Genomic DNA, 26,600 nt, shown 5'->3' on the forward strand with positions numbered 1-26,600 from the left:
TGAGAAAATGATTTGAGCAGGCCCTGTCCCGTCCTGATGCTCTATTCATTAGGTAAAGACAGGCACCAAGAAACAAGTTAAAATAATACAATAAGATGCACACATGCCACATCAAAATGTTGCTATGATATTTTTCATCTTGGGGTACATGATTCATAAGCTGGACTTTAGTGCACCCAATAAGTACCATAAAGAGAGAGATAAGGGGCCTAAGATAGAACGTCAAAGGCTTCATTAAACTGGAAGGTTTAAAAAATGTTGCTAAAATGTATGTGTTCTTGCTGTTTTCTGCAATCCTGTGGTAGGCATGCCACAGAACAACTGTTGTACTAAAACTGTTTTGCCCCCAAAGCTGCAACGTGCTCTGCCAGAGTCCTTGGATTTGGAGTGTGCATATCTTTTTATCCCTTTGTTGTCCAAAATATACTGGGGTGCGGGGGGTTGCAAAGATTGTGTATAAGGGAATAGCGAGCAAGGAAAGAGGACTTTCTCTCGGAGATAAATAACAGGGCAAGTCTTATGAAAAGCTTCCTGTTTATGGCAAAGTTGAAGTTCATCACAATTCCAATGTTCTTCACCTTGGAGGCCATATAAAATTTCCAAGAGGTACACACCATGTAAATAGTAATAACTGGGAAAGTTCTGAGGAGTTTGTATGCCGCTGGCAGCATTCTTGTATCCACCATAAAGGAGTCATGGATGGTCAGAGACTCAAACAGTTGCATAAGCACCTGTTGGCACATCAGCCTCAAATTCCAGACAACATGAACTAAATGTTAAGTTGCTCTGAGAACCAGAACATTTAACAGACCCTGATATCAAACAAAACAACCTAGGTCTGGACTATAGTCTCTATTAACATTAGGAAATTCCTTCCTGGATTGCAACTAGTAGCAACCTGCATGAGTCTCAATCTGAGACCTTAGCTCTCAAATCTCCTAAAAAGGCATCAGTACTTGCATGAGCATTGAAATGATTCTCTACAATTAACATATTTTGGGGCTGAGCAGCATGTAGGGGCATAAAAATTCACTTTCATCTTAGCTGACGGACAGCACCACCACAGTAGAAATATTTCCTACAAAGTTTAGAATGTACTCCAACCGTCATCAACAACTGATGGAATGCAAAAGCGCACAGCAGAATGCACCCAACATACGAATCCTCAAGGCAGCCATTGCCAGGCTCACACGTTCACCAGGTGAACATCCAGGGTGAATTAAGAGATCACAATAAATAGTACAAAGAAACAGCACAATGACATTAAGAACAGTTCGCTGTGGTCCTGCAAACTTCTTTAAAGAACATATACAATGATGTGAAGGTCTTAGAATGCAATTGCATGTATTGTTGGAAAACATCAATAAGGCATTTGAGGATGTCACACCGAACGATGCATAAGTACAATATTGCACAGTGACTTTACTAGTTTGAAAAAACCATAAGTTCTGAAGAATCTATAGATTGATGTTAAATGTTGCATGGATGACTGATGGATGTGTGAAAACGTGTGTGTATGTGTAAAGGATGGATGGATGTATGGAAGGATGAAAGTGTGGATGGATGCAGGTTGGATTGTTGAAAGTGTGAATGGATGAAATGTTGGACGGAAGGACGGATAAAAGAAAATGTAGGTGGATGGATGTATAAAATGTTGCATGGATGAATGATGTATGGATGTGTGAAAAGGTGGTGTGATGAATGATGGGTGGATGGATGAAAGTGTGGGTTAATTGATGGATGTGTGAAAAGGTTGTGTGATGAATGATGGGTGGATGGATGAAAGTGTGGGTGAATTGATGTATAGATAAAATGATGGATGTATGAAGGATGTATGAAGGATGGGTGGAAGAATGAAAGGATGGATAGTTAAAGTTGCATGGATGTATGATGCATGTGTGAAAAGCTATGTGGATAAATAATGTGTGGCTGGAAGGATGTGATGTGTGTATAGATTGTGGAATGAATTTTTAAGATTAATGTAGAAAATGTTGCATGGATGAATGATTGATTGATAGTTGAGAAAGTTGTTGGAAAAATGATGAGTGAATGGATAGAAGGGTGGATGTGTAAATGATGTATGGATGGAAAGCTGAAAGTGGATGGATGTATTGTTAGTAGAATGAAATGGTAAATGAATGTGATGGATGGTTGTGTTGAAATTTATGTGGCTGTATGATGGGTGTATAGATTGAAGGGTGGATGAGTAAAGGATGGATGTATGGAAATGTGGAAGTGTGGCTGGATGAAGGATGGATGAATAAAAGTGTGTATGAAAGGATGCATGGCACTGTTAGATGGATGCAGGCAGTTGCTTTGAAAGTTCTTCAAACAACATATACAATGAAGTCAAGGTATTAGAAAGTGTTTTCACGTTTTGTTGTAAAACATCAATAAGGCATTTTAGGATGCCACTGAACTATGCATAGGAACTATATTGCATAGTGACTTTACTAGTTTTAACAATTCCATAACTTTCGAATAATTAGAAGATTGATGTCTGAAATGTTGCATGGATGAATGATTGATGTGTGAAAAGGTGTGTGGATGTGTAAAGGATGGATGTATGGATGGAAGGATGAAAGTGTGGTTGGATGCAGGATGTAGTGTTGAATGTGTGAATGGATGAAAGGATGCGTGGAATGATGAAAGGGTGGACAGAAGAAGGCTGGATGTAATAAAAGGTGGATGTATAAAATGTTGAATGAATTATGTATGGAGGTGTGAAAAGGTGGTGTGATGAATGATGGGTGGATGGATGAAAGTGTGTGTATTGATGTATAGATGTATAGATGAAAGATTGAATGGATGAAGCATGATGGATGGATGGAAAAATGAAAGGATGGATAGTTAAAATGTTGCATGGATGTATGATGTATGAGTGAAAATGTAGGTGGATAAGTATTGTGTGGCTTGATGGATGCGTTGATGTGTGTATAGATTGGGGAATTAATTTTTAAGATAGATGTCAAAAATGTTGCATGGACGAATGATTGATGGATCGGTGAAAATGCTGTTGGACAAATGATGAGTGGATGGATAGAAGTGTGTGTATGTGTAAAGATGGATGTATGTATGGGAAACTGAAAGTGTAAATGGATGTATTGTTAGTATAATAAATGGTAGATGGATGTATTAATAAAAATGTTGCATGAATGATGGATGTGTGCAAATGTAGGTGGGTGTATGAATTGAAGTGTGGATGTGAAAAGGATGGATGTATGGATAGAACGATGCAAGTGTGGATGGATGAATAAAAGTGTGGATGAAAGGATGCATGAAAGGATAAAAGGGTGGACGGATGAAGTATGGATGTAAGAAAAGATGGCTGGATGTATGTGTGAAAAGGTGCTGTGGTGAATGATGTGTGGATGGAGAAAGGGTGGGCGTATGGATGTATAGATGATAGCGTGGATGGATGAATGATGTATGGATAGAAGGATGAAAGGCTAATTGAAAAGTTGCATGGATGGATGTGTGAAAAGGTAAGTGGATGAATGATGGATGATGAAAGTGTGTGTGGATGGATGTATATTTGGGAGACTGAAATGTTAGATGTATGTTTGGATGGAGAAAATGTTGCATGTATGAATGATGTATGAAAAGGTGGTGGGATGAATGATGGGTGGATGGATGAAAATGTGGGCGTATGAGCATTATCATGGGAGTAGCATTTTTAATGAACGTTGGATATGTTTTTATGTTACCATTTTTTCACAATGTATAAGCCAGATGAATTTGCTACATAACATCGAAAGAGTGCACATGTGGTGTAGCTTCTGTAAAAAAAAATTTACACATTAACATTTTTGCATGTAGCTCAATTTGCTATAGAATAATTACATTTGTTGTAGTCTTTTTCAAGTAAAATTGTCCATTAACATATCTTATGTACTCTGTAATAATAATGCAAATACAAGATAAAAAGCTTTAAAAAGTTTTATTTAAGTAAATATATATTTAGTATTATTGTTTGCAAGCAAATTAAACTTTAATTAAAATACTGTATTTTTAGCCTTTTAACTGAAACATAATTTGAATATCTCTCATTTTTAATTAAAGAGAGTCTGTCAAAGAGATAGTCTATCAAACAGAGAGAGAGTCTGTCAAAGAGAGAGAGTCTGTCAAAGAGAGAGTCTGTCAAAGAGAGAGAGAGTCTGTCAAAGAGAGAGAGAGTCTGTCAAAGAGAGAGTCTGTCAAATAGAGAGTCTGTCAAAGAGAGAGAGAGTCTGTCAAAGAGAGAGAGAGTCTGAGAGAGAGAGTCTGTCAAAGAGAGAGAGTCAGTCAAAGAGAGAGAGAGTCTGTCAAAGAGAGAGAGAGTCTGTCAAAGAGAGTCTGTCAAAGAGAGAGTCTGTCAAATAGAGAGTCTGTCAAAGAGAGAGAGAGTCTGTCAAAGAGAGAGAGAGTCTGTCAAAGAGAGAGAGAGTCTGTCAAAGAGAGAGTCTGTTAAAGAGGGAGAGTCTGTCAAAGAGGGAGAGTCTGTCAAAGAGGGAGAGTCTGTCAAAGAGGGAGAGTCTGTCAAAGAGGGATAGTCTGTCAAAGGGGGAGAGTCTGTCAAAGGGGGAGAGTCTGTCAAAGGGGGAGAGTCTGTCAAAGGGGGAGAGTCTGTCAAAGAGAGAGTCTGTCAAAGAGAGAGAGTCTGTCAAAGAGAGACAGTCTGTCAAAGAGAGACAGTCAGTCAAAGAGAATACAAGATAAAAACCTTTTAAAAATTTTATTTAAGTAAATATATATTTAGTGTTATTGTTTGCAAGCAAATGAAACTTTAATTAAAATACTGTATTTTTAGTCTTTTTACTGAAACATAATTTGAATATCTCCCATTTTGTACATTGATTTACAGTTAAGTATTGTGTTGTTTTTCACAACTCATGTATTTTCCGTATGTATCCATTTTGTAATATTACATTGACATTTTTGGGCAAGATTGGCATTAGTGCTTCCTGAATGTCGTCAATGTCCGGTGGTATTTGGAAGTAGTCCAGTAGAATATTGTTATCTATTTCGACTGATTGTAAATTTTCTGCATTATCAATATGTACATTTAGTGTACTGTGTTCCTGATTCACATTTTCGAGGCTATATATAGTCATATTTATTTCTTCTTCTGGCGGTTCTATTTTCTGTGAAGGAAAAAGAATTTAGTTAATTTCATATTTATGAAGTTATTTTATTTCTTTTCTTGTGTTGACCTACGGACAAATTTCTTGATATATGCAGTCTTAAATAATGTTAATAAGTAGTGAAGATAGTTTAAGAAAGGATAGATTGTGAGTACGTATAGTGAAAAGGTATAATAGAGGATTATAGACTGTTTTGTAATGTTATAGATACTTTAGTAAAAATATGTTTTAATAAAGTGGAGAGTATAAGTTAGCTTTATAGTAGTGATTAGTATAATACATAGTGTAGCTTAATGCATTTAGATAGAGAGTATTAGAAGCGATAGTTTGAGTGAATTTTAATTAGTGAATATAGAGTTTGATGGTGTTTTAAGAAGTAGATAGTATAGATTGAGTAGTAGAGCAAGTTATTAATATTTTCATAATTTGTACTTACTTGAAATTGTGTATTCCTTGTTGTGTTTAACATTTTATTGTTGTTAAATTCATGCACTGTCAAGTGCGTCATCTTAATGTAGGATCCAATTTCAATGGGAAAGTCTGTGGCATCTCTCCAAAGAGTTATTTTTACTGAGTCCGTTGTGTCTTTCACAGTTATTGATTTAAGTTTTGTATCTTGTCCGGCAATAACAATTGTTTTTATTTCTTCTTCCTGTAAGATAAAATTGGTAATAGAAATTAAAGAGAGTGTCAAAGAGATAGTCTATCAAAGAGAGAGAGAGTCTGTCAAAGAGATAGAGAGTCTGTCAAAGAGATAGAGAGTCTGTCAAAGAGAAAGAGAGTCTGTGAAAGAGAGAGTCTGTCAAATAGAGAGTCTGTCAAAGAGAGAGAGAGAGTCTGTCAAAGAGAGAGAGAGTCTGTCAAAGAGGGAGAGTCTGTCAAAGAGGGATAGTCTGTCAAAGAGAGAGAGAGTCTGTCAAAGAGAGAGAGAGTCTGTCAAAGAGAGACAATCTGTCAAAGAGAGACAGTCTGACAGACTCTCTCTCTCTTTGACAGACTCTCTCTCTCTTTGACAGACTGTCTCTCTCTTTGACAGACTGTCTCTTTGACAGACTCTCTTTGACAGACTCTCTCTCTTTGACAGACTCTCTCTCTTTGACAGACTCTCTTTTTGACAGACTCTCTCTCTTTGACAGACTCTCGCTCTTTGACAGACTCTCGCTCTTTGACAGACTCTCGCTCTTTGACAGACTCTCGCTCTTTGACAGACTCTCGCTCTTTGACAGACTCTCGCTCTTTGACAGTCTCTCGCTCTTTGACAGACTCTCGCTCTTTGACAGACTCTCTCTCTCTTTGACAAAGAGAGAGAGTCTGTCAAAGAAAGAGAGAGTTTGTCAGAGAGACAGTCTGTGAAAGAGAGACAGTCTGTCAAAGAGAGACAGTCTGTTGAAGAAAGTCTGTCAAAGAGAGAGTCAAAGAGAGATAGTCAATGAGAGAAGAGTTTGTCAGAGAGACAGTCTGTGAAAGAGAGACAGTCTGTCAAAGAGAGACAGTCTGTTGAAGAAAGTCTGTCAAAGAGAGAGTCTGTCAAAGAGAGAGTCAAAGAGAGATAGTCAATGAGAGAGAGTCAGTCAAAGATAGAGAGAGTCTGTCAAAGAGAGAGAGTCTGTCAAAGACAGAGAGAGTCTGTCAAAGACAGAGAGAGTCTGTCAAAGACAGAGAGAGTCTGTCAAAGACAGAGAGAGTCTGTCAAAGACAGAGAGAGTCTGTCAAAGAGAGAGAGAGTCTGTCAAAGAGAGAGAGAGTCTGTCAAAGAGAGAGCGAGTCTGTCAAAGACAGAGAGAGTCTGTCAAAGACAGAGAGTCTGTCAAAGAGAGAGAGAGTCTGTCAAAGAGAGAGAGAGTCTGTCAAAGAGAGAGCGAGTCTGTTAAAGAGAGAGAGGAGTCTGTCAAAGAGAGAGCGAGTCTGTCAAAGAGAGAGCGAGTCTGTCAAAGAGAGAGCGAGTCTGTCAAAGAGAGAGAGGAGTCTGTCAAAGAGAGAGAGTCTGTCAAAGAGAGAGAGAGTCTGTCAAAGAGAGAGAGGAGTCTGTCAAAGAGAGAGAGTCTGTGAAAGAGAGAGAGAGTCGTCAAAGAGAGAGAGGAGTCTGTCAAAGAGAGAGAGTCTGTCAAAGAGAGAGAGTCTGTCAAAGAGAGAGGGTCTGTCAAAGAGAGAGAGTCTGTCAAAGAGAGAGAGTCTGTCAAAGAGAGAGAGTCTGTCAAAGAGAGAGAGAGTCTGTCAAAGAGAGAGAGTCTGTCAAAGAGAGAGAGTCTGTCAAAGAGAGAGTGAGTCAAAGAGAGATAGTCAAAGAGAGTCTGTCAAAGAAAGAGAGAGTCTGTCAAAGAAAGAGAGAGTCTGTTAAAGAAAGAGATGGTGTCAAAGAGAGAGATAGTCTGTCAAAGAGAGAAAGTCTGTCAAAGAGAGAGTCTGTCAAAGAGAGGGAGTCAAAGAGAGTCAATGAGAGAGAGTCTGCTCAAAGAGAGAGAGAGTCTGTCAAAGAGAGAGAGACTCTGTCAAAGAGAGAGAGAGGGAGTCAAAGAGAGAGTCAAAGAGAGAGTCAAAGAGAGAGTCAAAGAGAGAGTCAAAGAGAGAGTCAAAGAGAGAGTCAAAGAGAGAGTCAAAGAGAGAGTCAAAGAGAGAGTCTGTCAAAGAGAAAGAGAGTCTGTTAAAGAGAGAGAGAGTCTGTTAAAGAGAGAGAGAGGGAGTGAAAGAGAGAGTCTGTCAAAGAGAGAGAGTTTGTCAAAGAGAGAGTGTCTGTCAAAGAGAGAGAGAGTCTGTCAAAGAGAGAGAGAGTCTGTCAAAGAGTGAGAGTTTGTCAAAGAGTGAGAGTTTGTCAAAGGTGTAAGTATTGTGTGCAAGAGTTTTTGGTATATAGTGTGTGTGTAAAAGGGTGAATTTTTTTTTTATAAGCTTACCTCAGCAATAGTCCCAGAAATGCTCATTAATGAGCGTAGTGAAGCTGCTTTTACTGTTTTTATTGGTGATATTGGTGGAGCAGGGGGTTGTAGTATATATTGTGCCTCCTGTATTATTTCTTGAGGTATAGATAAGGGCATCATGCGTGATAGTTTCGTTTGTTTCGTGATGATAATCACATTGTTTTTAGCTAAGAAATTGCGAATCATAATTCCATTCCCTTCTTTCGTTTGCTGGTAAAATGGCTCATTGTAGCACGTTGCTTTAATGCAACTACTTTCATCAGCTAGAGCTAGATGATACATTACTTTGTGCTCTTGTTTAGCATTTGTATAGTTTGTTTTTGTCGAACATTTTATTACGTTGGCTCGGATTGTTTTTTGGTAAGGTTTGTTGTCTTCATGTTTCATTTTTTTGAGGTCTTCTATGGAAATCATCTGAAATGAGAGAAAATGTTAGTACACATTCTGAGCATACATTTTTCCCCTTTTGCTATTACCTGTAATAAAATAGCATGTTAATGAAGTTGTTGCATTTTAAACTGCCACCCATAATGCTTTGTGATCACTGTAATATGATTCTAATGTACCGTAGTGCATGATGTTGTCATTAGTATAGATGTGATCTAGTGTAGAATTGTAGTCTGTTGTGTATTGTTGTATTTTTTGCTGGCATTGAAATTGCTGCAGCATATATTCTAATAGCAAAGTTCTGTTTGGTGACATTTGTGTTAAATCTATATTGAAGTCTCCCATGATGACATATTTTGAATTTGGATACAAGTAAATTATGCTACTTAAAGCTTGTAATAATGTCTGCAAAAGTACATGTGGTGGTTTGTACAGTATAATAAATAAGTATTCAGAATCATTAAGATGCAGAGTGAAAATTAAAAAGTCAATTTCGTGTTGTGTTTGATATATTGGCGATAAAAGCATGTTTTTTTTGTAGTAAATGGCAATACCATGCTTAGTGTGCTGGTTGTGAAATTTATCAAATAATACTAGGTGATATTGTTCTATTAAGAACGTATTCTTATCTGCTTTTCTAGTTGTGTTGATTTCAGTAAGGCATATAATATCACTGTTCATGATATTTTTGTCTGATTTCATAGCAGTGTAATTTCTTTGCAAGGACCGTATGTTATGGACAATTATATTACACTGTTGTCTATAGCTCTGTAATTGTGGTACTGATATTTGTAATAGCATGTGTGTTCTTAAACGTGTCATTTCTTCATGCACTTTTGGATGTACAGCTATTTTGTCTTGCTGAAAGTTTCTAATGTATATGTTGTCTAAAGATTTAGCTCTGCTTAAAGCTACATAATGTAGATGATGTACTTTACTGTTGTTAAAGTGAATGTAAATGGGCTCAATTGTTTCTCCTTGTGTTCTATGTATAGTTCTTGCAGATGATTGTCTCAATGGGAATTGTTTGCGTATAATAGTTATAAATTTCTGTGTATATTGGAAATGCCGTGTAATAGCATGAATGGGTGTCCAATGAGGCAAAATATTACTGTGATATATGTGTTTGTTTTCTTGTCTTGTTAATTTGCCTACTGTTTCTTTATCAAAATTAATCCAAATTACATTTGGGCTGTTATTGATAGTTTCCACAAATTCTACTATACCTGTTGCACCATTTGTTAAACCATCATTGACATTTATATTGTTAGTTAAATCATATCTTAATTGCAATGCAATATGTAATATTGATGGCAGGCTCATTGTTTTAGTAGAATCTGTGGGCAACTGTTTTAGTATTTTTTTTTTTACTGCTTCACTTAAGTCTGCTGCAACTGTATCTATTGCTGTAGCTGTGTAAACTGGGTAATGGGTTATATGTTCTAATAAAACTGCATTATTTACGCTATTGACTTCATTGTTAGTTCCCATAATGTAAGGGATCGTTTTGCTAATGTTTTCAGGTGGCTCTATTTCTCGTGTTTTTATCTGTATAATATCCTCATTTGTTTGTTTCCCTTCTCTTAATCTGTTTAGTAGTTGAGCAAATGGCAAGTCATTTTGTTGTCTCATTATTTTAGTCAACTCAAATAACTTGAAATGTGTCTGCCATAAATTAGTACTTACTGGCCTATATGAATGTTTTGGGTTGTCAAATATGTATGGGTCAAAAACTGGCTTCAATTGGTAAAAGTCTCCAATTGCTAAAATAGATATACCGCCAAAAGGGAGATCAGACATTTTTATCTCTTGCAATCTATTATGTATAAAGTTGAATACATTAGCCCCTACCATTGATATTTCATCAATTATTAGCAATTTAAGATGCATTAGCTGACCTTGTAGTGTGCTTCTATTCTCATGAGTTAGCTGTCTATGAGTTAGTGTTTGTGAAATAGGTATTTTAAAAGTACTATGTAGTGTTTGTCCTTGAATGTTATGTGCTGCTTTGCCAGTTGGAGCTGTAAGCAATACATATATGTTATCTGGGTTTTCTCCTGCTTTTGTATTGTAATAACGTACTAATGTTTGGTAAAGTGCTGTTATAAGGAAACTTTTGCCTACTCCTGCACCACCTGTACAAAATGTGTAGCATGGTGTTTCTTTAGTTTTAACCCAATGCAAATGATGATATATAAAGTTAAGTTGTTCTTCTGTTAGATTTTGCATTATACTATCATATTGTTCTTTTGGCATTATGTTATTGCTTATTGATTCTTCTCTACTTGTACTTCTAATCCCTAAATCAAATGATAGGTCATACAATGGGTTTTCATTATTTTGCACTTCATGGCATATGGTGTTATCTTCTTCTGTATCTATTGGTGGTAGCAATGTATCTAATATACTAGTTTCATTGCTTTTAGTTGTTAGTTGTTTATTATGTTTATTATATTTATTATGGTTTGAATCAACTGCATTTTTAAGTTCTAGATAGCGTTCATAATAAGTTCCCTTGTTATGAATTATATTATGTTCATTTCGCCATGGGTAAAAAAGCATGAGCAATTCTCTATAGTAATTTTCTGAGTCATTTTTGATGTTAAATCTGCAATAGCGAATTACTCTTGCTTTTTTTCTTTTTATGCAGTTTGTTTCGTCTTCTAAATTTATCTCAAGTTCTTCGTCATCTGAGCTATGAAAGTTATTTTCAATAAGGAAATTGTCATGGCCTGTTTCTTCTTTTCCTTTACATTTTTTCTTTTCATTATACATAGATGCATAGTCAGCTAATGTACATGTTTCTAATTTTACAGGGTGTTTACTATACCTGACTATAATATTATCATATTGTATTTTACAAGACTCATCTGGTAAAGAATTGATAGTTTCGATGTCTTTTAATAAGTATGTACGCTTTTCATTAGGACTTGTATTGATAAATACAAAAGATCTTGAACTTTTCCGTAAAGGAATTTGTAGTATTAGATATGCTGCTTCTTGTGCACTTATTTCTGTACAGTTTAAGAATTTGTTCCCTATATGCTTAAGTTGTTCCTTAATACTTGGATTAGCATGTACTTCTTTAGCAGCTTGGGCAATTAGTTTGCTCATTCCTCGCTGTGATTTACTAATGTATGAAACAATATACACAGCACATGCATATGCATCTAAGATGTATTGTATATCTAGGTTTGCTTGCCATGCTTTCAAAATAGTTGGATTGTAGTTATTTATAAAGCATTCAGCTGGTGTTCTTTTCAAGAAAATAGTATTTTTTTGTATAATAGATTGTATACATAAAGTATATTGTTTTAGATCTATGTTCATTGAATGCAAAAACTGTTCAAAAGTATAATTTGAAAATTCTTGGCTATTTATAGTTAGATGTATTAGTTCAATTTGCTGTAAGAGCTCGTTATTTGTTTTGTCTAGCTCTATTGGTTCTAGTATAAAAGTTTCAGGCATTGGATATCTGGGATAATGATATTTGCATGTTCTTTTATGTTTGATACGGCAGTTCTTGGTATGGCCGTGTCTTTGTAGAGGTAGTAAAGACTCTATATCTGGTTCTTCTGTTTTTGCACATGTAACATACTTATTTATGAAAGTAGTGACTTCATCTCTATCAGAAGTTTCATATAGTGGAGCATTTTCTATCCATATTATAGCATGTATATGTGGTGATCCCCGTTGTTGGAATTCCACTCTATAAAAGTAATCAATAATTTTGCCAATTGGATTACTTTCATGCAATAAAACAGAATTAAATAATTTCCGAACTTGAAAGTCAAAATGTCTTGCACATGTAATGGGATTCTGCTGTATTAATTTGCATTTTGTTTCCCATGACATATTGTTAAATTCTTCTTTTGTGCATTCTGGTCTCTTTTCTGTACGTAATAATATGTTAATTAAGTGATACCATTTCGTTTCTGCAGCAGATAACGTTAAAAAAAATGTTGGTAATCCTAATTGTCTAATCATAGCAAAGAGGTCTTTTTTGCATTGCTCCCAATATGGTGGTGAACTACGGATAGTTTTAAGTATTTTGTATCCTTCATTATACTGCAAAATTGTATCTAATTTATTCTTTATGTCTTTGGCAGTTATAATGTTTCCATTATTAAAGTATTTCCTAAGAGATATAAATATTTTGCTCTGTAATTGTTTAATGTGTAATGTTTTTAATTTAAAGAAAAGATTAGTAACACACTTTGCTACTCTTAGATCATTACTTCTTACTTCTGATTGACAGATTGTGCTGTAATGTATTGGGACATGCCTTTCTTCATTAGTCGGCCTTCGTTTCCCGCCAAATATAGTTGGGAATGCCAAATATTCAGAATCTTTGTCTTCATACAGGCCTCTTGGTGTGTTATATTCTGCAGGTGCTAAACTTAAAATATTATTTGTTTCTGTAGTAATAGTTTCATTATCTAACATAGTATCTAAATTTCCTGCTGGAATGTTGTCTGAGGAATCTGACGTATTACTTGTATCTGAAGTCTCATCACAAGAATGTATATCTTGTGTTGTATAATCCCAATCTTCATTAATAGTGATTCCATATTCTTGAAACAAAGTGCTTGTAGTGGCTAAATATAAAGCTGCACGTTTAACTTTGTTTGGTCTAACATTTTCATAATGGGTATAAGATTTATAACTTAATTTCCTTTTTAATTTTATTGGAATTGTCATGTTATCATTAATTTGCCTTGGTAAAACAGTTACTGTTGTCATAACGTCTGCAGGGACATTTACTACTGCACCTGATAGAGATTTTTGGAATCCACGTGGTAATGTTCTAATTTGTAAAAAAGGTATTCTTGGCGATACTAATCTTTCTTCTAAGTTATGCAACTGTAAGACTTGTGGGATATCAGGAAATGTCATCCCATTATATACTGAACATGGAGGTATTTTGTCTTTTGATATATATGTGTAACATGTTCTGCATATCTCATTTGTTCTGTATTTGCTAATATTACATTCTATGAATTTAGCTCTCTTACTAATACTGTGTGTATTTTGAAGACTTTGCTTATGCCAGAGTTGATTGCAAATAGTGCATGTGTACTCGGGTCCATATCTTATTTCTTCCTGAAATATCCTAATTATCTCATTTGTTGTTTGACCTGCTATATGTCTATGATTAAGTTCATTCTCTTTGTTTTGTGTCTGTTTTCTTTTTCTAGTACTGTTTACTTCTAGAATTTCTATATTGGTTGGTTGAATTAGTGATTCAACATTAGCTGTTAATGTGTTTATTATCTCAGTATTGTTAAGAGCTATGTGTGAAGCTAAATAACTGTCTTCTGTTACATGCAGTCTATTGTCCTGACTATTGCTGTTTTGTGTGTTTAGTATTGTATTTTCTACTTGTAAGTTATTCGAAGGAATTTCCCCTAATGCATTTATAGATATATGTGTCGTATGAACATATATGCTTTTTCTCGACTTTACATTTCCTTGTCTATGATTCCGTTGTGTTTGGTGTAAACCTTTTTTGCTAATTGTTGTTATGTTCACTGTAGTTAAATCTAAAGTAATACTCTCAGAATTAGTAATTTGTTCTCTATTGCCTAATTTTAGGATGTATTCTATAATAAGATTAATAGAGTCAAGGTTGATAGCAATACATGTTCCATTAGGATGTTGTATTGCATTTTCATTTTGGCTATGTGAATCAAATAGAGAGTATGTATGTAGAGTTTTGAAGACTGAAATTATATATCTACCTATAGAGATCAATATACCAGTTTGTGAATTAATTGTAGAAGTTAGTGCAGATATAAATTTACTATGTAAAGTTTGTGCTGATTTTGTTAGTTCTTCGCTAAAGCATTTTTTGAGCTTTGTAGAATAGATTATGTCATTGCTAACTATGTAATTTGGTAACTTTAGAGGTTGCATACAATCTTGTTCACCGACAGAGTGCATTTCAGTGTACAAAGCATCTCCAAGATTCATAATACAGTGCAAGTCTACACTATCCCAAATATATGCTGGTTTACAGTAGTTCTTTAGAATAGCAAATATACTATTTTGAAGACAATGTGTATAGTGACTAGTTTTATCACTATGTGTATTTTTGTCCTGTGGATGTGTGTTATGTAAAAAGGGAATTTCTTGTGGTGTTTGTGTTAAAATATGTGAATCTATATTGGTATTATTTGTGCTACTTTCCTTGTTCTGCAATGTGCTATTGTGTATATTATCATGAAGTAAACTGTCATTACTTCCAGTAATAAGTTTATATGTATTATAGTAATCACTTGAATATGTGTCTGTATGTACATTACTTGTGTTTATTGTTTGTTGTACATTTATGTGTGTGTTATTAATTACATTAGTAGAATATGTGTTGGTATTTAACTTACTTGCTGGTATTGTTTGTTGTATATTTATGTGTGTGCTATTAATATGTTGTCTTTCTGTGTTGCTCTTAAGTGTTTTCTTAAGTATACTTGCATATGTGTCAGTAGGAGTAGTCTCTTCTGGTGTATTAGTATATTGTGTTGTGCTGATCTGCTTGCTGTTCTTTTTAGATTGATTATTAGGCCCTGTTGTAGTGAGAATTGCACAGGAATACGTACTAGTACTAGGAGTATTATCTAAAAATGCTAATGGCTGTTCCTTATTCCAAAAAGTATTTTTTTTAGATTGACATCTCTGAATGATTTTTTTGGCATTTTCTATACGCATTTCAAATGCTTGTGTGAAAAAATTTTCACTACCTTTAGTAGAATACACATAAAAAATTTTCGGTGCTACTGCATTCTTATTTTTTTCATGACGCACCATTGCTTTTTGAAGTGATTCTTTTGTAATCGTACTTATTTGTATTGGAGTTAATTCATACGGCACACAATTTAGGTTTGGTTTCTTAAGATAGTGTGCCAGATTAGTGATGTACTTTAGAAGTTTTTCAAATGTGAACTGTATAGTAATACATGTTCCATTTGGATGAGGCATTCCAGTCTTATCACGACTATGTGAGTCAAATACAAAGTATGAATCATTTTTCTTAAAAATGGAAATAACATAAATTTCCATGCAAAGTATAACACCGGAGTTGGAATCAAGTGCAGGTTTTAATATTTTGTTGAGATTTGGAAACGAAGGGTCACATTGTTGTAATATGTCTCCATAATAAGGTTCTTTAAGTTTAAGAGAATAGATAGTAGTATTGTGTTCAATAAAATTAGGTAACTCATCTGGATGCCTAAGTTGTTCGCTATTAAGTAAATGCATATCTATATATAAAGCATCACCTAATTTCATAATGTAATGCAAGTCTTCTTTAGTCCATGTATGTGCATCTTTGTAATAGTTGTGTATAATTGCAAAAGTACTATTTGGCAAGCATTGATAACCTCTCGAATTGCATGTAAATTTGTCATGACCTTGATGATAATCTGCTGCTAGTATTTGCATGTTAGCTAATCTAATTTATGTAATAATTTGATATCGCTACAGTATTGCTAGATTTTTTTGTTATCCGCGAGTCTATTTTCGTTCTCTTATTTAATCTATATATATATATATATATATATCTATTGCTAATTTATATTTTATTTTGTACTTAACTATAATGCAAGGCAATTAATTGAACACTATTTTTTTGCTTTGTATTTTAGGTAGCAGATTTAGATGTATTTTGTTTACAATTTTAGTGATGTACTAGCTATAAGTTATACTATTAGCATATATATATATATATATATATATATTTGGATATATTTATATGTATATATATATAGTTATTTTACTGTTAAATATATTCCAAGTTACAGGTTGATAGCTTATTTAAAAAACATACTTCTAATTGTATATATTTCCAAACAATTAGCAATTGTCTTTATAAAAGAAATAATTTTCAATGTTAAGTATATAAATATATATATATTTTTTTAATAACTAATTATATATCTGATTTTGTCTAGTTTTTTTTCTCTAAATCCACTCTATTGTTGTTTTGGACTTGTTTTATAGTTGGAGCTGGTAGCAAAAGAAAAAGCAATTACTTTTACTTTTTTGTTTACTATTTTTTTTTCTTAAGATTAATGTTACCTATGGAAATCTTCTATATGATCTTTTCGAATTCTAAGTATATACAAAATATATATATATATATATATATATATATATATATATATATATATATATATATATATATATATATAGGTGTGTGTTGATATGTGTCTTGCTTTTTCCCTTGCTATTTATACTTACAAGTCAATACAGAAGCAAAATAGATACTTTTACCGTGATGATGTTTTCACTGATGTTGTGTCAAACAATTCAGAACGTCTGATGTTATTCAATCAATTGGCAATCTAAGGAAGAATGAAACAAGCATTAATATTGAGTTGACATATTAATATAATAAAAGTGGCTCGATACTCCAGACTATGTGTAGAAGTTGTATGTGTAGTATGTGTGTGGACTGAGTGAAGCATATTAGTAGTCGTAAATCGAGTTTTAGAAGTGTATGTAGTATAGACTAACTAGTAATGTATAGTAGTAAGGAGGATAAAGTGAGCAAGATAGAGAGAGATGTAGGGCAGGATGAAGAGATGTTAATAAAGAGGGGTTGTTAGGCAATATTGAGAGTAGTGGAAAGATGAAGAGAAAGATAAGGAAAAGAGAGAAGTCTGATAAGGAAGAGAGGATATAGAGGTGTAGAATGTAAGGTACAAAAAAATCGAAATGTAAATTACATGAAGTTATTTTTATGAGAAGTTGTAAATAGTGTATTAGATGCATTGTTTGTAATTTTAAGCAAGTACAAAGGAATAGGAGAGGTAGTGAGATTAAGGAACACTTAATCCCTTGTTAAATCTAAATAAACAATAGAAGAGACGTTAAATACATCTGAATTTGCCACAGATACTGAGTGATGCAACTGGGGAATTGCACACTCACTTTAGGTGGAAAAGAAAGCCCTCACACACCGACCTAGTCAGTGTCATGCTTCATCATTGGGCCCCACCAAAGAGGCCGAATGCCTCTTTGGTGTGCTACGACGCCAGAAGACTGCGGAGCAGGTTTTGTGAAAAAGGCATGTTGTGAGTTTTATAATTAAAACTGCCTAATGTGTAAGTAAAAATCTATAATTCTTGATGCTTAGTACACAAATGAAAGAGTTATGTGTCTGAATTTAATGCCCAAGGTAATGGATTTGTTAATTTAAAATACTAATTAGTCAGTCAACATGTTTCATGTTTTACAGTTGTTTACATTTCCTTAGGCATTTATAATGACAGAATTATACCCCGGCGGTATGGACTCTCTAATCGCCCACCCTGACCTGGGGGCGTGAAAGTGAAAATATCAAAAAAATGATTTAGTGCATAAAAAAAGGGGGAAGAGCAATTGCTCATTCCAAAAATACTCCTAATTGCGGAGTGTTTGTGCACCTGTAAAAGAAATAACAGACAAACATATAAAAGTTTCACACAATTAGTTGTAAATATAAGTCATTGCGTTTGTCCAGGGTGTTCTATAGTTGTTGCATAGTGTTCCTAAATAAACACTATAGTTAACATCCTCTATATAGCCTTATAGGGATGCTCACACTAACTTAGTAAAGTGAAGTGGAAAAGTGTGTTAAGCACACAAAGTAGCTAGAAAGTGTTGATGAACAGAGGAGACACATAAGAGATCAAGAGAGCTAGAAAGCAAGAAGAGAAGTAAGTGCAGAATGGAGTGAGAAGATAGCAAGTAAAAAAAGTGCAAGATAGAAAGTGAAGACAAGATGGAGACGTAGATAGAGAGTGAAGACAGGAAGGAGAGAGGACAAGAGAGAGAGAAAAAGGGAGGGTAGGATGTAGGGCATGAGCAAGAAGGAGGAATGGAAAGGCAGAACAACATAGGGAAGGATATAGAGAGTGAAAGTCACAGAGTGCAAAAGGAAGAGCAAGAAAGAGAGAAAGCAGGAGTTAAAGGGAGGGTGTCCATGAGCAAGAAAGAATTAAGAAGGGAGCAGTTGGAAGAGGGGGCAAGAGGGAGAGTGATGGCAAAGGGAAAATAGCAGAAGGGAGATAAAAAAAGAATGATGATAGAGAGGGAGTAAGAAGGAAGGAGAGAGAGCAGATGGAATAAGAGTCAAGAGTAAGAAGAAAGAGAGCAAAAAGGAGAGAGAAAAGAGAAGAGAGTGCAGAATGGAGTCAGAGGGCAAGAAAGAGAAGGAGTGCAAGATGGAAATGTAGCACAATATGGGGAAGGAGATAGAAAGTTAAAGTAAGAGAGAGGGCAAAAGGGAGAGCAAGGGAGAGAGAGAAAAAGCATGATGTAAAGAGAGGGATGGAAGAAAGAAGGTGAGAGGGTAGATGAAGAAAAGCACAAGAGTGTGAATATAAGATGGAGTGGCCAAAATAAAGAGAAATAAAGAAGGAATACAAGATAGCGACATAAGGAGCAGAGAAAGAAAGGAGAGAGATGGAAAGGGTATGCAAGAAGAAGAGAGGGGCAAAAGGTAAGAGCAACAGGGAGAGAGATAAAGATCGAAGGAATAGGAAGAGAGGGCAGGAGAGATAAGCATGATAGAAAAGGATAGAGAGAGCAAGCAGAAAGGAGAAAGGACGCAGGGCGCAAAGGGAGCAGCTTTTTTGCGCAGGCCAAAAGCTAATGAGAACTGTAGTGTGTGTTTGGGTCGGCCCTCGTCATTCATTGTCTGGCTCCATAAATTGAGCCTAGCCATTGGACGAGGGGCCTGTCCGTCAATTTAAAGCAGACTCAGGGGCGTTCAAGATTCTTTGGCTTTTGCCGACAAAACGACGCCAGGACGCCCCCGATTGTAGCCCGGCATTGCCGGGACCTGCCTTTGATGACGTATCAGGTTTCTTTGTCTGTGGCGGAAAAAATTGCAGGTAAGCGATGGTGTCTTTTGTAATATAAATGACTGTCTCTTTTGAATGCCCCAGCTGAAATGTTTAATGACGTATTTTTTTTTGTTGTTCTCTGCAGGTATTTGGCGACGGCACAGTGGGGGTAACAATTTACGGTCTGTATCTTTGGCTCGCTGTCTGTCTCTGTCTCCATGGTAGAAGGGATTTCTTGCAGGTAAGAGATGGTATCTTTTAAGTACAGAGATGGAGAGTGAAGGCAGGAAGGAGATAATACGCAGGAGTAAGAAGAAAGGCAGAAAGTAAAGGAAGAGTAAGAAGTAGGGCATGAGCAAGGAGGGAGGGAGAGAGAGCAGATGGAAGAGGGTGCAGGAGAGAGGTATGGTAGAGAGAAAAGAAAGCATAAAAGAGATAGAGAGAAGAATGAAAGATAGGGAGGAAGAGGAACACGGAGAGTATTAGAAAAGAAGGAGAGTGCAGGACAGAGAAGCATGATAGATAGAAAAGGAGCAAGAAGAAAGGAGAGAGCAGATGGAATAGGGGGCAGGAAGAAGAAGGAAGAGAGCAGAAAGGAGAGATATAGAGAAGAAAGAATAAAGAAGTAATTTTAAAAAAGAAGAGAGAGTGCAAAAAAAAGAACGGAGTACGCAGAGAGGAGGTAAAAAGAAGATAGAGAAAGAGGAAGAGGGTGCAGGAGATAGAAGTATGATCGATAAGGAAGTAAAGAGGACGCAAGATAATGGAAATCTTGAGAGAGAACGTAGAAAGGGGAAAAGACTGCAGAATGGAGGCATAGGGCAAAAAATAGAAGGGGTGCAAGATGGAAAGCCAGATAGAAAGTGAAAGTCACAGAGTGCAAAAGGAAGAGCAAGGAAGAGAGAAAGCAGGGTGTGCATGAGCAAGAAAGAATTAAGAAGGGAGCAGTTGGAAGAGGGGGCAAGAGGGAGAGTGATGGCAAAGGGAAAATAGCAGAAGGGAGATACAAAAATAATCATGATAGAGAGGGAGGAAGAAGGAAGGAGAGAGAGGAGATGGAATAGGGTGCAGGAGAGAGAAAAAAGAGCAAAAAGGAGAGATAAGAGAGTGCAGAATGGAGTCAGAGGACAAAAAGGAGAAGGAGTGCAAGATGGAAATGGAGAACAACATAGGGAAGGAGATAGAAAGTGAAAGTAAAAGAGAGGGCAAAAGGGAGAGCAAAGGAGAGAGAAAATGCATGAGGTAAAGAGAGGGTGGGAAGGAGGGCATGAGCAAGAAATAAGTAAGTATGGAGCAGTTGGAAGAGGGAGATTGATGACAAAGAGAAAAGAGCAGAAAGGAGGGAGATAAAAAGAGAAGCATAATAGAGTGGGAGCAAGAAGGAAAGAGAGAGCAGTTGAAATAGGGGGTAGTAGGGAGAAGGAGAGAGCAGAAAGGAGAGATATATATAGGAGAGCAATAAAGAGAGCAGGAGGGAACAGATTGTGATGGAAGAAAGAAGGTGTGTATAGATGAAAAAAGCACAAGATTGTGAATGTAAGATGTAGTGGGCAAAATAAAGAGAAATAAAGAAGAAATACAAGATAGCAACATAAGGAGGAGAGAAAGAAAGGAGAGAGATGGAAAGAGTATGCAAGAAGAAGAGAGGGGCAAAAGGTAAGAGCATGCAAAGAGAGATAAAGATAGGAATAGGAAAAGAGATGGCAGGAGAGATAAGCATGATAGAAAAGGGAGAGAGGAAGCAGAAAGGAGAAAGGACGCAGGAAATAGAGAGATAAAGAATAAATTCAAGAGACAGCTACATTTAGGAAGTAGAGAAAGAAAGGAGAGAGATGGAAAGGGTATGCAAGAAGAAGAGGGTCAAAAGATAAGATAGCAAGAGGGAGAGAGATAAAGATAGAAGGAATAGGAAAATAGAGGGAAGGAGAGATAAGCATAATAGATAAGTAGGGAGAGAGCAAGCATAAGTAGAGAGAGCAAGCTGAGACGCAAGCTAGAAAGAGCATCAGAGAGAAGGTAAGGAGGAGTAAAAGTGAGAGCAGAATAGAGTGAGTAAAAGAAAGTGCATGATAGAAAGAAAGAGAAGAGGGGAATACAGGAGAGAGTGTAGAAGAGAAAGGATGCAAAAGAGGGAGAGGAAAAAAAAGAAGGAAAGTAGGAGAAAGTGAGGAAAGAATAGAGCAGGAGTAAATAAAATAGAAAGACTGCTGGCAAAATCATGAATGAGATGCAGAGTAAATGCAAGAGAGAGGAAAGGCAAGAATGCAAAATTGAAAGGGAAGGCAAGAGAAAGATGTATATATGTTGCATGTGCTGTCTCAGTATCTAATCATTTGCTCATCTCCAAACTAAATCAAATGTTGTTTATGAGGCAAACTTTTGTGTATATCCAGCAAAGAATGCCCAGTACAGACAGAAAGAACAAAGTCTTAGTTATAAGTTTTCCTTTACCTTTGACCTCTCTCCTGATTACGACCTCACCAGTGCTGCTTTCATCTCCAAAGTAAATTAAATGTTGTTTATGAGGCAAAGTTTTGTGTATAACTATGTAGCAAAGAATGCCCAGTACAGACAGGAAGTACTACCCAAAAATGTCTAAAGTAAAATAAGTTTTAAGTATTAACGTACCGTGTTGAATGAACGAATTTGAAAGATGTGTCCTCGATGGGGCAGTTGCACCAAATGGCAAATTTTTTGTCCTGTAAAAGCAAAATATACCGTTAGCAAAAGTTGAAGAGTGAGGACATTTGTGTGAAGTATATTAGAAGTTGTAAATAGAGAATTAGAAGCAGTATGTATTATAGAGTAACTAGTATAGTAGTAAAGACTATAAAATAACAAGGTGGAAAGAGATAGAGGTCAGGAAGAAGAGAGAGATGGATAGAAAGAGGGGAAGATAGGCAAAAAGAAAAGGAGTGAAAATAAAAAAGGAGAAGGATGATGAACCGTGCAAGTTAAAAAGAAGCTTGATATGGAGAGAATGCAAAGAAGTGAAAAGACGACAAAAATAAAGACAAAAATAAAGAAGTAAGAGTGCAGGAAATTGAAGTATGATAGATAAAGAGTGAAGCATAATAGAGAGGGAGCAAGAAGGAAGGAGAGAGCAGCTGGTAATTGAAAAAAGGAAGAGAGAGTGCAAGAGAGAACGTGAGGAACTTTTTTTGACAAAAGAATGTCAAAAAGGGTATATAAAGAAGAAAACCACAAGAGTGTGAAAGTAAGATAGGTAGAGTGTGCAAAATTGAGAGAAATAAAGAAGGAATACAAAAGAGCGAGATATAAGGAGGAGAGAAAGAAGGAGTGGTGGAAAGTGTCTGGAAGAAGAGAGGGGCAAAAGGTTAAGATATCAAGAGAGTGAGAGAAATAAAGATAGAAGGAATAGGAAAAGAGAAGGTAAAAGAGATAAGCATAATAGATAAGTCGGGAGATAGCAAGCAGAAGGGGGAGGACGCAAAAAATAGAGAGCACGAGAGAGAAGAAAAGGATGGGTAAAAGTGAGAGCTGAATAGAGATGGAGTAAAAGAAAGTGTGCATGATAGAAGGGAAGAAGATTAAAACAGGAGAGAGAAGGTATAAGAGAGGGCATGAAAAAAAGAGGGAAAAGAGAAGAAGAAAGAAAGTAGGTGTAATAGTGAGGGAAGAATAGAGCAGGAGTAAATTAAAGAGAAAGACTGATGGCAAAATGGGAAAGGAGATGCAGAGTAAATGCAAAAGAGATAAAGGCAAAAATGCAAAATTGAATTGTAAGTCAAGAGAGTGAAATGTATGTATGTTGCATGTGCTAGCTTAGTATGTAAGCATTTGCTGCCGGGACCTGTAAAGAAGGTGGGGATGAATATATAGGGTGAGGGCAGAAGAGTGAGAATGCAGGAGAGAGAAGGAGAGCAAAAGAAAGAGAAAGTCGGAGAAAAGGAGAGAAGAATAATGCGAGAGTGAAAGAAAGGACATTGAATGTAAAATTGTGAAGGAGATGCAGAGTAAATGCAGAAGAGAGACATAAGGAAAGGCAAGAAAGAAATTGAAAGGGAAGGCAGGAAATAAAGAGATCTATGTATATTGCGTGTGGTAAATGAGTCAAAGCATTCCCTACAGGGACCTTTCCAAAAAGTGTTTGTTATAAGTTTTACTTCTCTGTTGATTCCAACTTTACCAGTGGCGCTCTTGTACAAAAGCATAAGATGTGCTTTATGAGCGAAATTTTGTGTATAAGTATACAGCAAAGAATGCTTAGTACAAACAGCAATTATTAAAAAACGAAATGTATTAAGTAAAATAAATAAAGTATTAACATACCGTGTTTATATAACGAATTTCAAATTGTGTAGTCGATGGGTCAGTTGCAACAAACGTGTACTTTTTTACCCTACAAAACAAAAATAGCATTAGCAAAATATTATGAGTGCAGGCCAAAAAAGCAGTGATTTTCTCATTCAAACTGTGCAAATTGAATCTTAGCCAAAGCTTTGCGTACTAGCAATTAATGCGTTCTAATGTAATAGTATGGCAATTATTTGCGTCACGTTACTGGTTTGTATGTGCCTTTAAAAATATAGAAATCTGCGCATGCACGTTGTGAAAAAAAAAAGAAGGAATGTTGTCAGTGTTTTATTTAATTTCTCGCATCGTGCAAAGCAGTTTGTGAACTAAAGTTGTAACTGAACATATATATATATGTGTGTGTGAAAGATTAGTCTTACCTAAATCACTGAAATGGATTAACCAAAAACATGGTGAAATTGGCCAAATGTATATACAACACAATTGAATTGTAAAGTGATACGTATTCTTACTGCAAATTAGTTTTACAGAAAGGCATACTTACATGCGCAAACATTTTCATCCTAAATGCACAGTTTGCAAACATTTATATCGTAAATGTACCTATTGGCGATGTATGAAAAAGAACTCAAAGGCATTAAACAAAAACATGGGGAAATTGGGAATATGTATATGCAAGACAATTTAAATCTAAAGTAATACGTATTATTACTGATTTGTTTGCGCGTATAAAAACTGTAAAATGTGCTCGTAATACCGCTGCTCAAAAGAACAGATTACTTTCACAGAAAGGCCTGAACTTACATGCGCAAACATTTTCCTCCTAAATGCAGTTTGCCGATGTATAACTTTGTACTGAAAGTCGTCGTGTCTCACATTATCCTAACTGTTCTTTATGCTCTAAGTAAATGTAACGGGCCTTCATGCTCTGACTAAATCTAGTGTTGCGACAAACACATGCTTGTGCTCATCTAACTCTCAGCCCTACGATTTGAGCATATTAAATAAAAAAAGGGGACAAATTACTTTCACAGAAAGGGCTAAACTTACATGCGCAAACATTTTCCTCCTTTATGCAGTTTGCCAATGTATAACTTTGCACTGAACGTCGTCGTGTCTCACCTTATCCTAACTGTTCTTTATGCTCTCAGTAAATGTAACGGGCCTTGATGCAATGACTAAATTTAGTGTTGCGACAAACACATGCTTGTGCCCATCTAACTCTCAGCCCTACGATTTGAGCATATGAAATAAAATCTGGCATCGCACAAACAAGGCACCCAAAATGTACATAATGACGAATTGCATTAAACAGCAAGGCCTTACAAAGTAAGCATGTGTTCGAATTTTCAAAGGCCATGAATAAAGTAGACATGCGCAAACATTTAAATCGTAAATCTACCTACATTTTTCTCCTAAATGCAGTTTTCCGATGTATAACTTTGCATTGAAACTCGTCGGTCTCACCTTATCCTAACTTCTTTATGCTCTCAGTATAAAATCTGGGACAAATGACTTTCACAGAAAGGGAGAAACTTACATGCGCAAACATTTTCCTCCTAAATGCAGTTTGCCGATGTATTAGTTAGCCCTGAAAGTCGTCGTGTCTCACCTTATCCTAACTGTTCTTTATGCTCTCAGTAAATGTAACGGGCCTTCATGCTGTGACTAAATCGAGTGTTGCGACAAACACATGCTTGTGTTCAGTTAACTCAGCTCAACAATTTGAGCATATGAAATAAAATCTGGCATCGCACAAAGAAGGCATCCCAAATGTACATAATGACGAATTGCATTAAACAGCAAGGCCTTACAAAGTAAGCATGTGTTCGAATTTTCAAAGGCCATCAATAAAGTAGACATGCGCAAACATTTATATCGTAAATCTACCTACATTTTCCTCCTACATGCACAGTTTGCCGATGTATAACTTTGCACTGAAAGTCGTCGGTCTCACCTTATCCTAACTGTTCTTTATGCTCTCAGTAAATGTAACAGGCCTTCGTGCTTTGACTAAATCTAGTGTTGCGACAAATGCATGCTTGTGGTCAGCTAACTCAGCCCCACGATTTATGCATATTAAATAAAATGTGGCATCGCACAAACAAGGCATCCAAAAAGTTCATGAATAAAGGAGACATCCGACAACATTTATATCGTAAATGTACCTATTGCCAATGTACCAAAAAGAACTCAAACGCATTAAACAAAAACATGGTGAAATTGGACAAACGTACAGGCAACAAAATTTAATTCTAAAGTGATTCATATTATTACTACTTTGTTGCGCGTGTAAAACTGAAAATTGTGGTCGTAATACCGCAGCTCAAAAGGACAAATTACTTTCACAGACAGGAAGGAACTTACAGTTTATGTCGAAAGGCTCCAGTCCGCTGTCTCGAAGTATACCTCCTGAGATCGGTCGAGAAATCGAGAGGCTCCAGTCCACTGTCACGAAGTATACCTTCTGAGCTCGCTCGAAGAAATGTTTCTTTCCGTGGCTGTAGTCCTTTACATACTGTGGAAGACAAAAAAAACCGCAGTTAGTTCATTAAATAACAAAAGACTTGCAAAGTTTGTTGTTAAGAACATGTAGGTGAGATGTTGTTTAGGATGTTGCTGTCTCGACATATGTAAATTGCCGATAGGAGGCTGTCTGGCCGAATGAAAAGGTCGTGGATGCTGTGACTCGTTAGAGTACTTAGTGGCAATGTGCGACTTTTGCCGATCTTGAATATCAAAGCTTAGTGGTAGACCAGTTGGCGCCACGCTGCCTGCAAATACAAAAAGAAGTGCTGGTGAATATCATTTTGTTAAAGTAGAAAAACACGATAGCTCTTTCCAATAATTCCCTACACAGAAAGCACACGATATAAAATAACTATTAAAGTAAGCATAATAGAATTACGACACCACGCCGCCGACATATTCCTGCAAATAAAGGGAAAGAAATGAAGTTAGAAATTACTTTTGAAACGTAACAAAACACTCCGGGTATTCGAAAGTGACAGTAATTCTTTAGTTACCAAAAACATCGCTTACCTGCAAGTCGTCACGCCACGGATGAG

At 36.0% G+C, this 26,600-nt stretch overlaps 2 protein-coding genes across 3 annotated transcripts in view; one reads left to right on the forward strand and one right to left on the reverse strand.

Annotated features, from left to right (window-relative positions):
- The window catches only part of STX8 (syntaxin 8), a 1,246,356-nt gene that overhangs the window by 16,555 nt on the left and 1,203,201 nt on the right, over positions 1–26,600 (forward strand). The gene's annotated exons all lie outside the window — the stretch shown is intronic.
- LOC147702011 (uncharacterized) lies at positions 4,863–26,332 on the reverse strand. Its single transcript, XM_086928393.1, has 7 exons — positions 25,900–26,332; positions 23,548–23,617; positions 21,883–21,953; positions 16,697–16,767; positions 8,015–8,452; positions 5,560–5,775; positions 4,863–5,123 (listed from the first exon to the last, which is right to left on the reverse strand). Exons 5-7 carry the CDS (start codon positions 8,450–8,452, stop codon positions 4,863–4,865), a joined length of 915 nt encoding a protein of 304 aa, XP_086784519.1. The 5' UTR covers positions 16,697–16,767; positions 21,883–21,953; positions 23,548–23,617; positions 25,900–26,332.

This window comes from Lissotriton vulgaris, chromosome 7 (genome assembly GCF_964263255.1).
Source record: "Lissotriton vulgaris chromosome 7, aLisVul1.2, whole genome shotgun sequence".
Lineage (NCBI taxonomy): Eukaryota > Metazoa > Chordata > Amphibia > Caudata > Salamandridae > Lissotriton > Lissotriton vulgaris.

Bases quoted from the DNA above. Each gene is read 5' to 3' on its own strand.
- LOC147702011 (XM_086928393.1), bottom strand. From the start codon at position 8,452: ATGATTTCCATAGAAGACCTCAAAAAAATGAAACATGAAGACAACAAA. The intron at 5,776-8,014 runs GTAAGCTTATAA...TTTATCTTACAG, and splicing joins TTTCTGGGACTATTGCTGAG to GAAGAAGAAATAAAAACAAT. The intron at 5,124-5,559 runs GTAAGTACAAAT...TTTCCTTCACAG, and splicing joins CAAGGAATACACAATTTCAA to AAAATAGAACCGCCAGAAGA.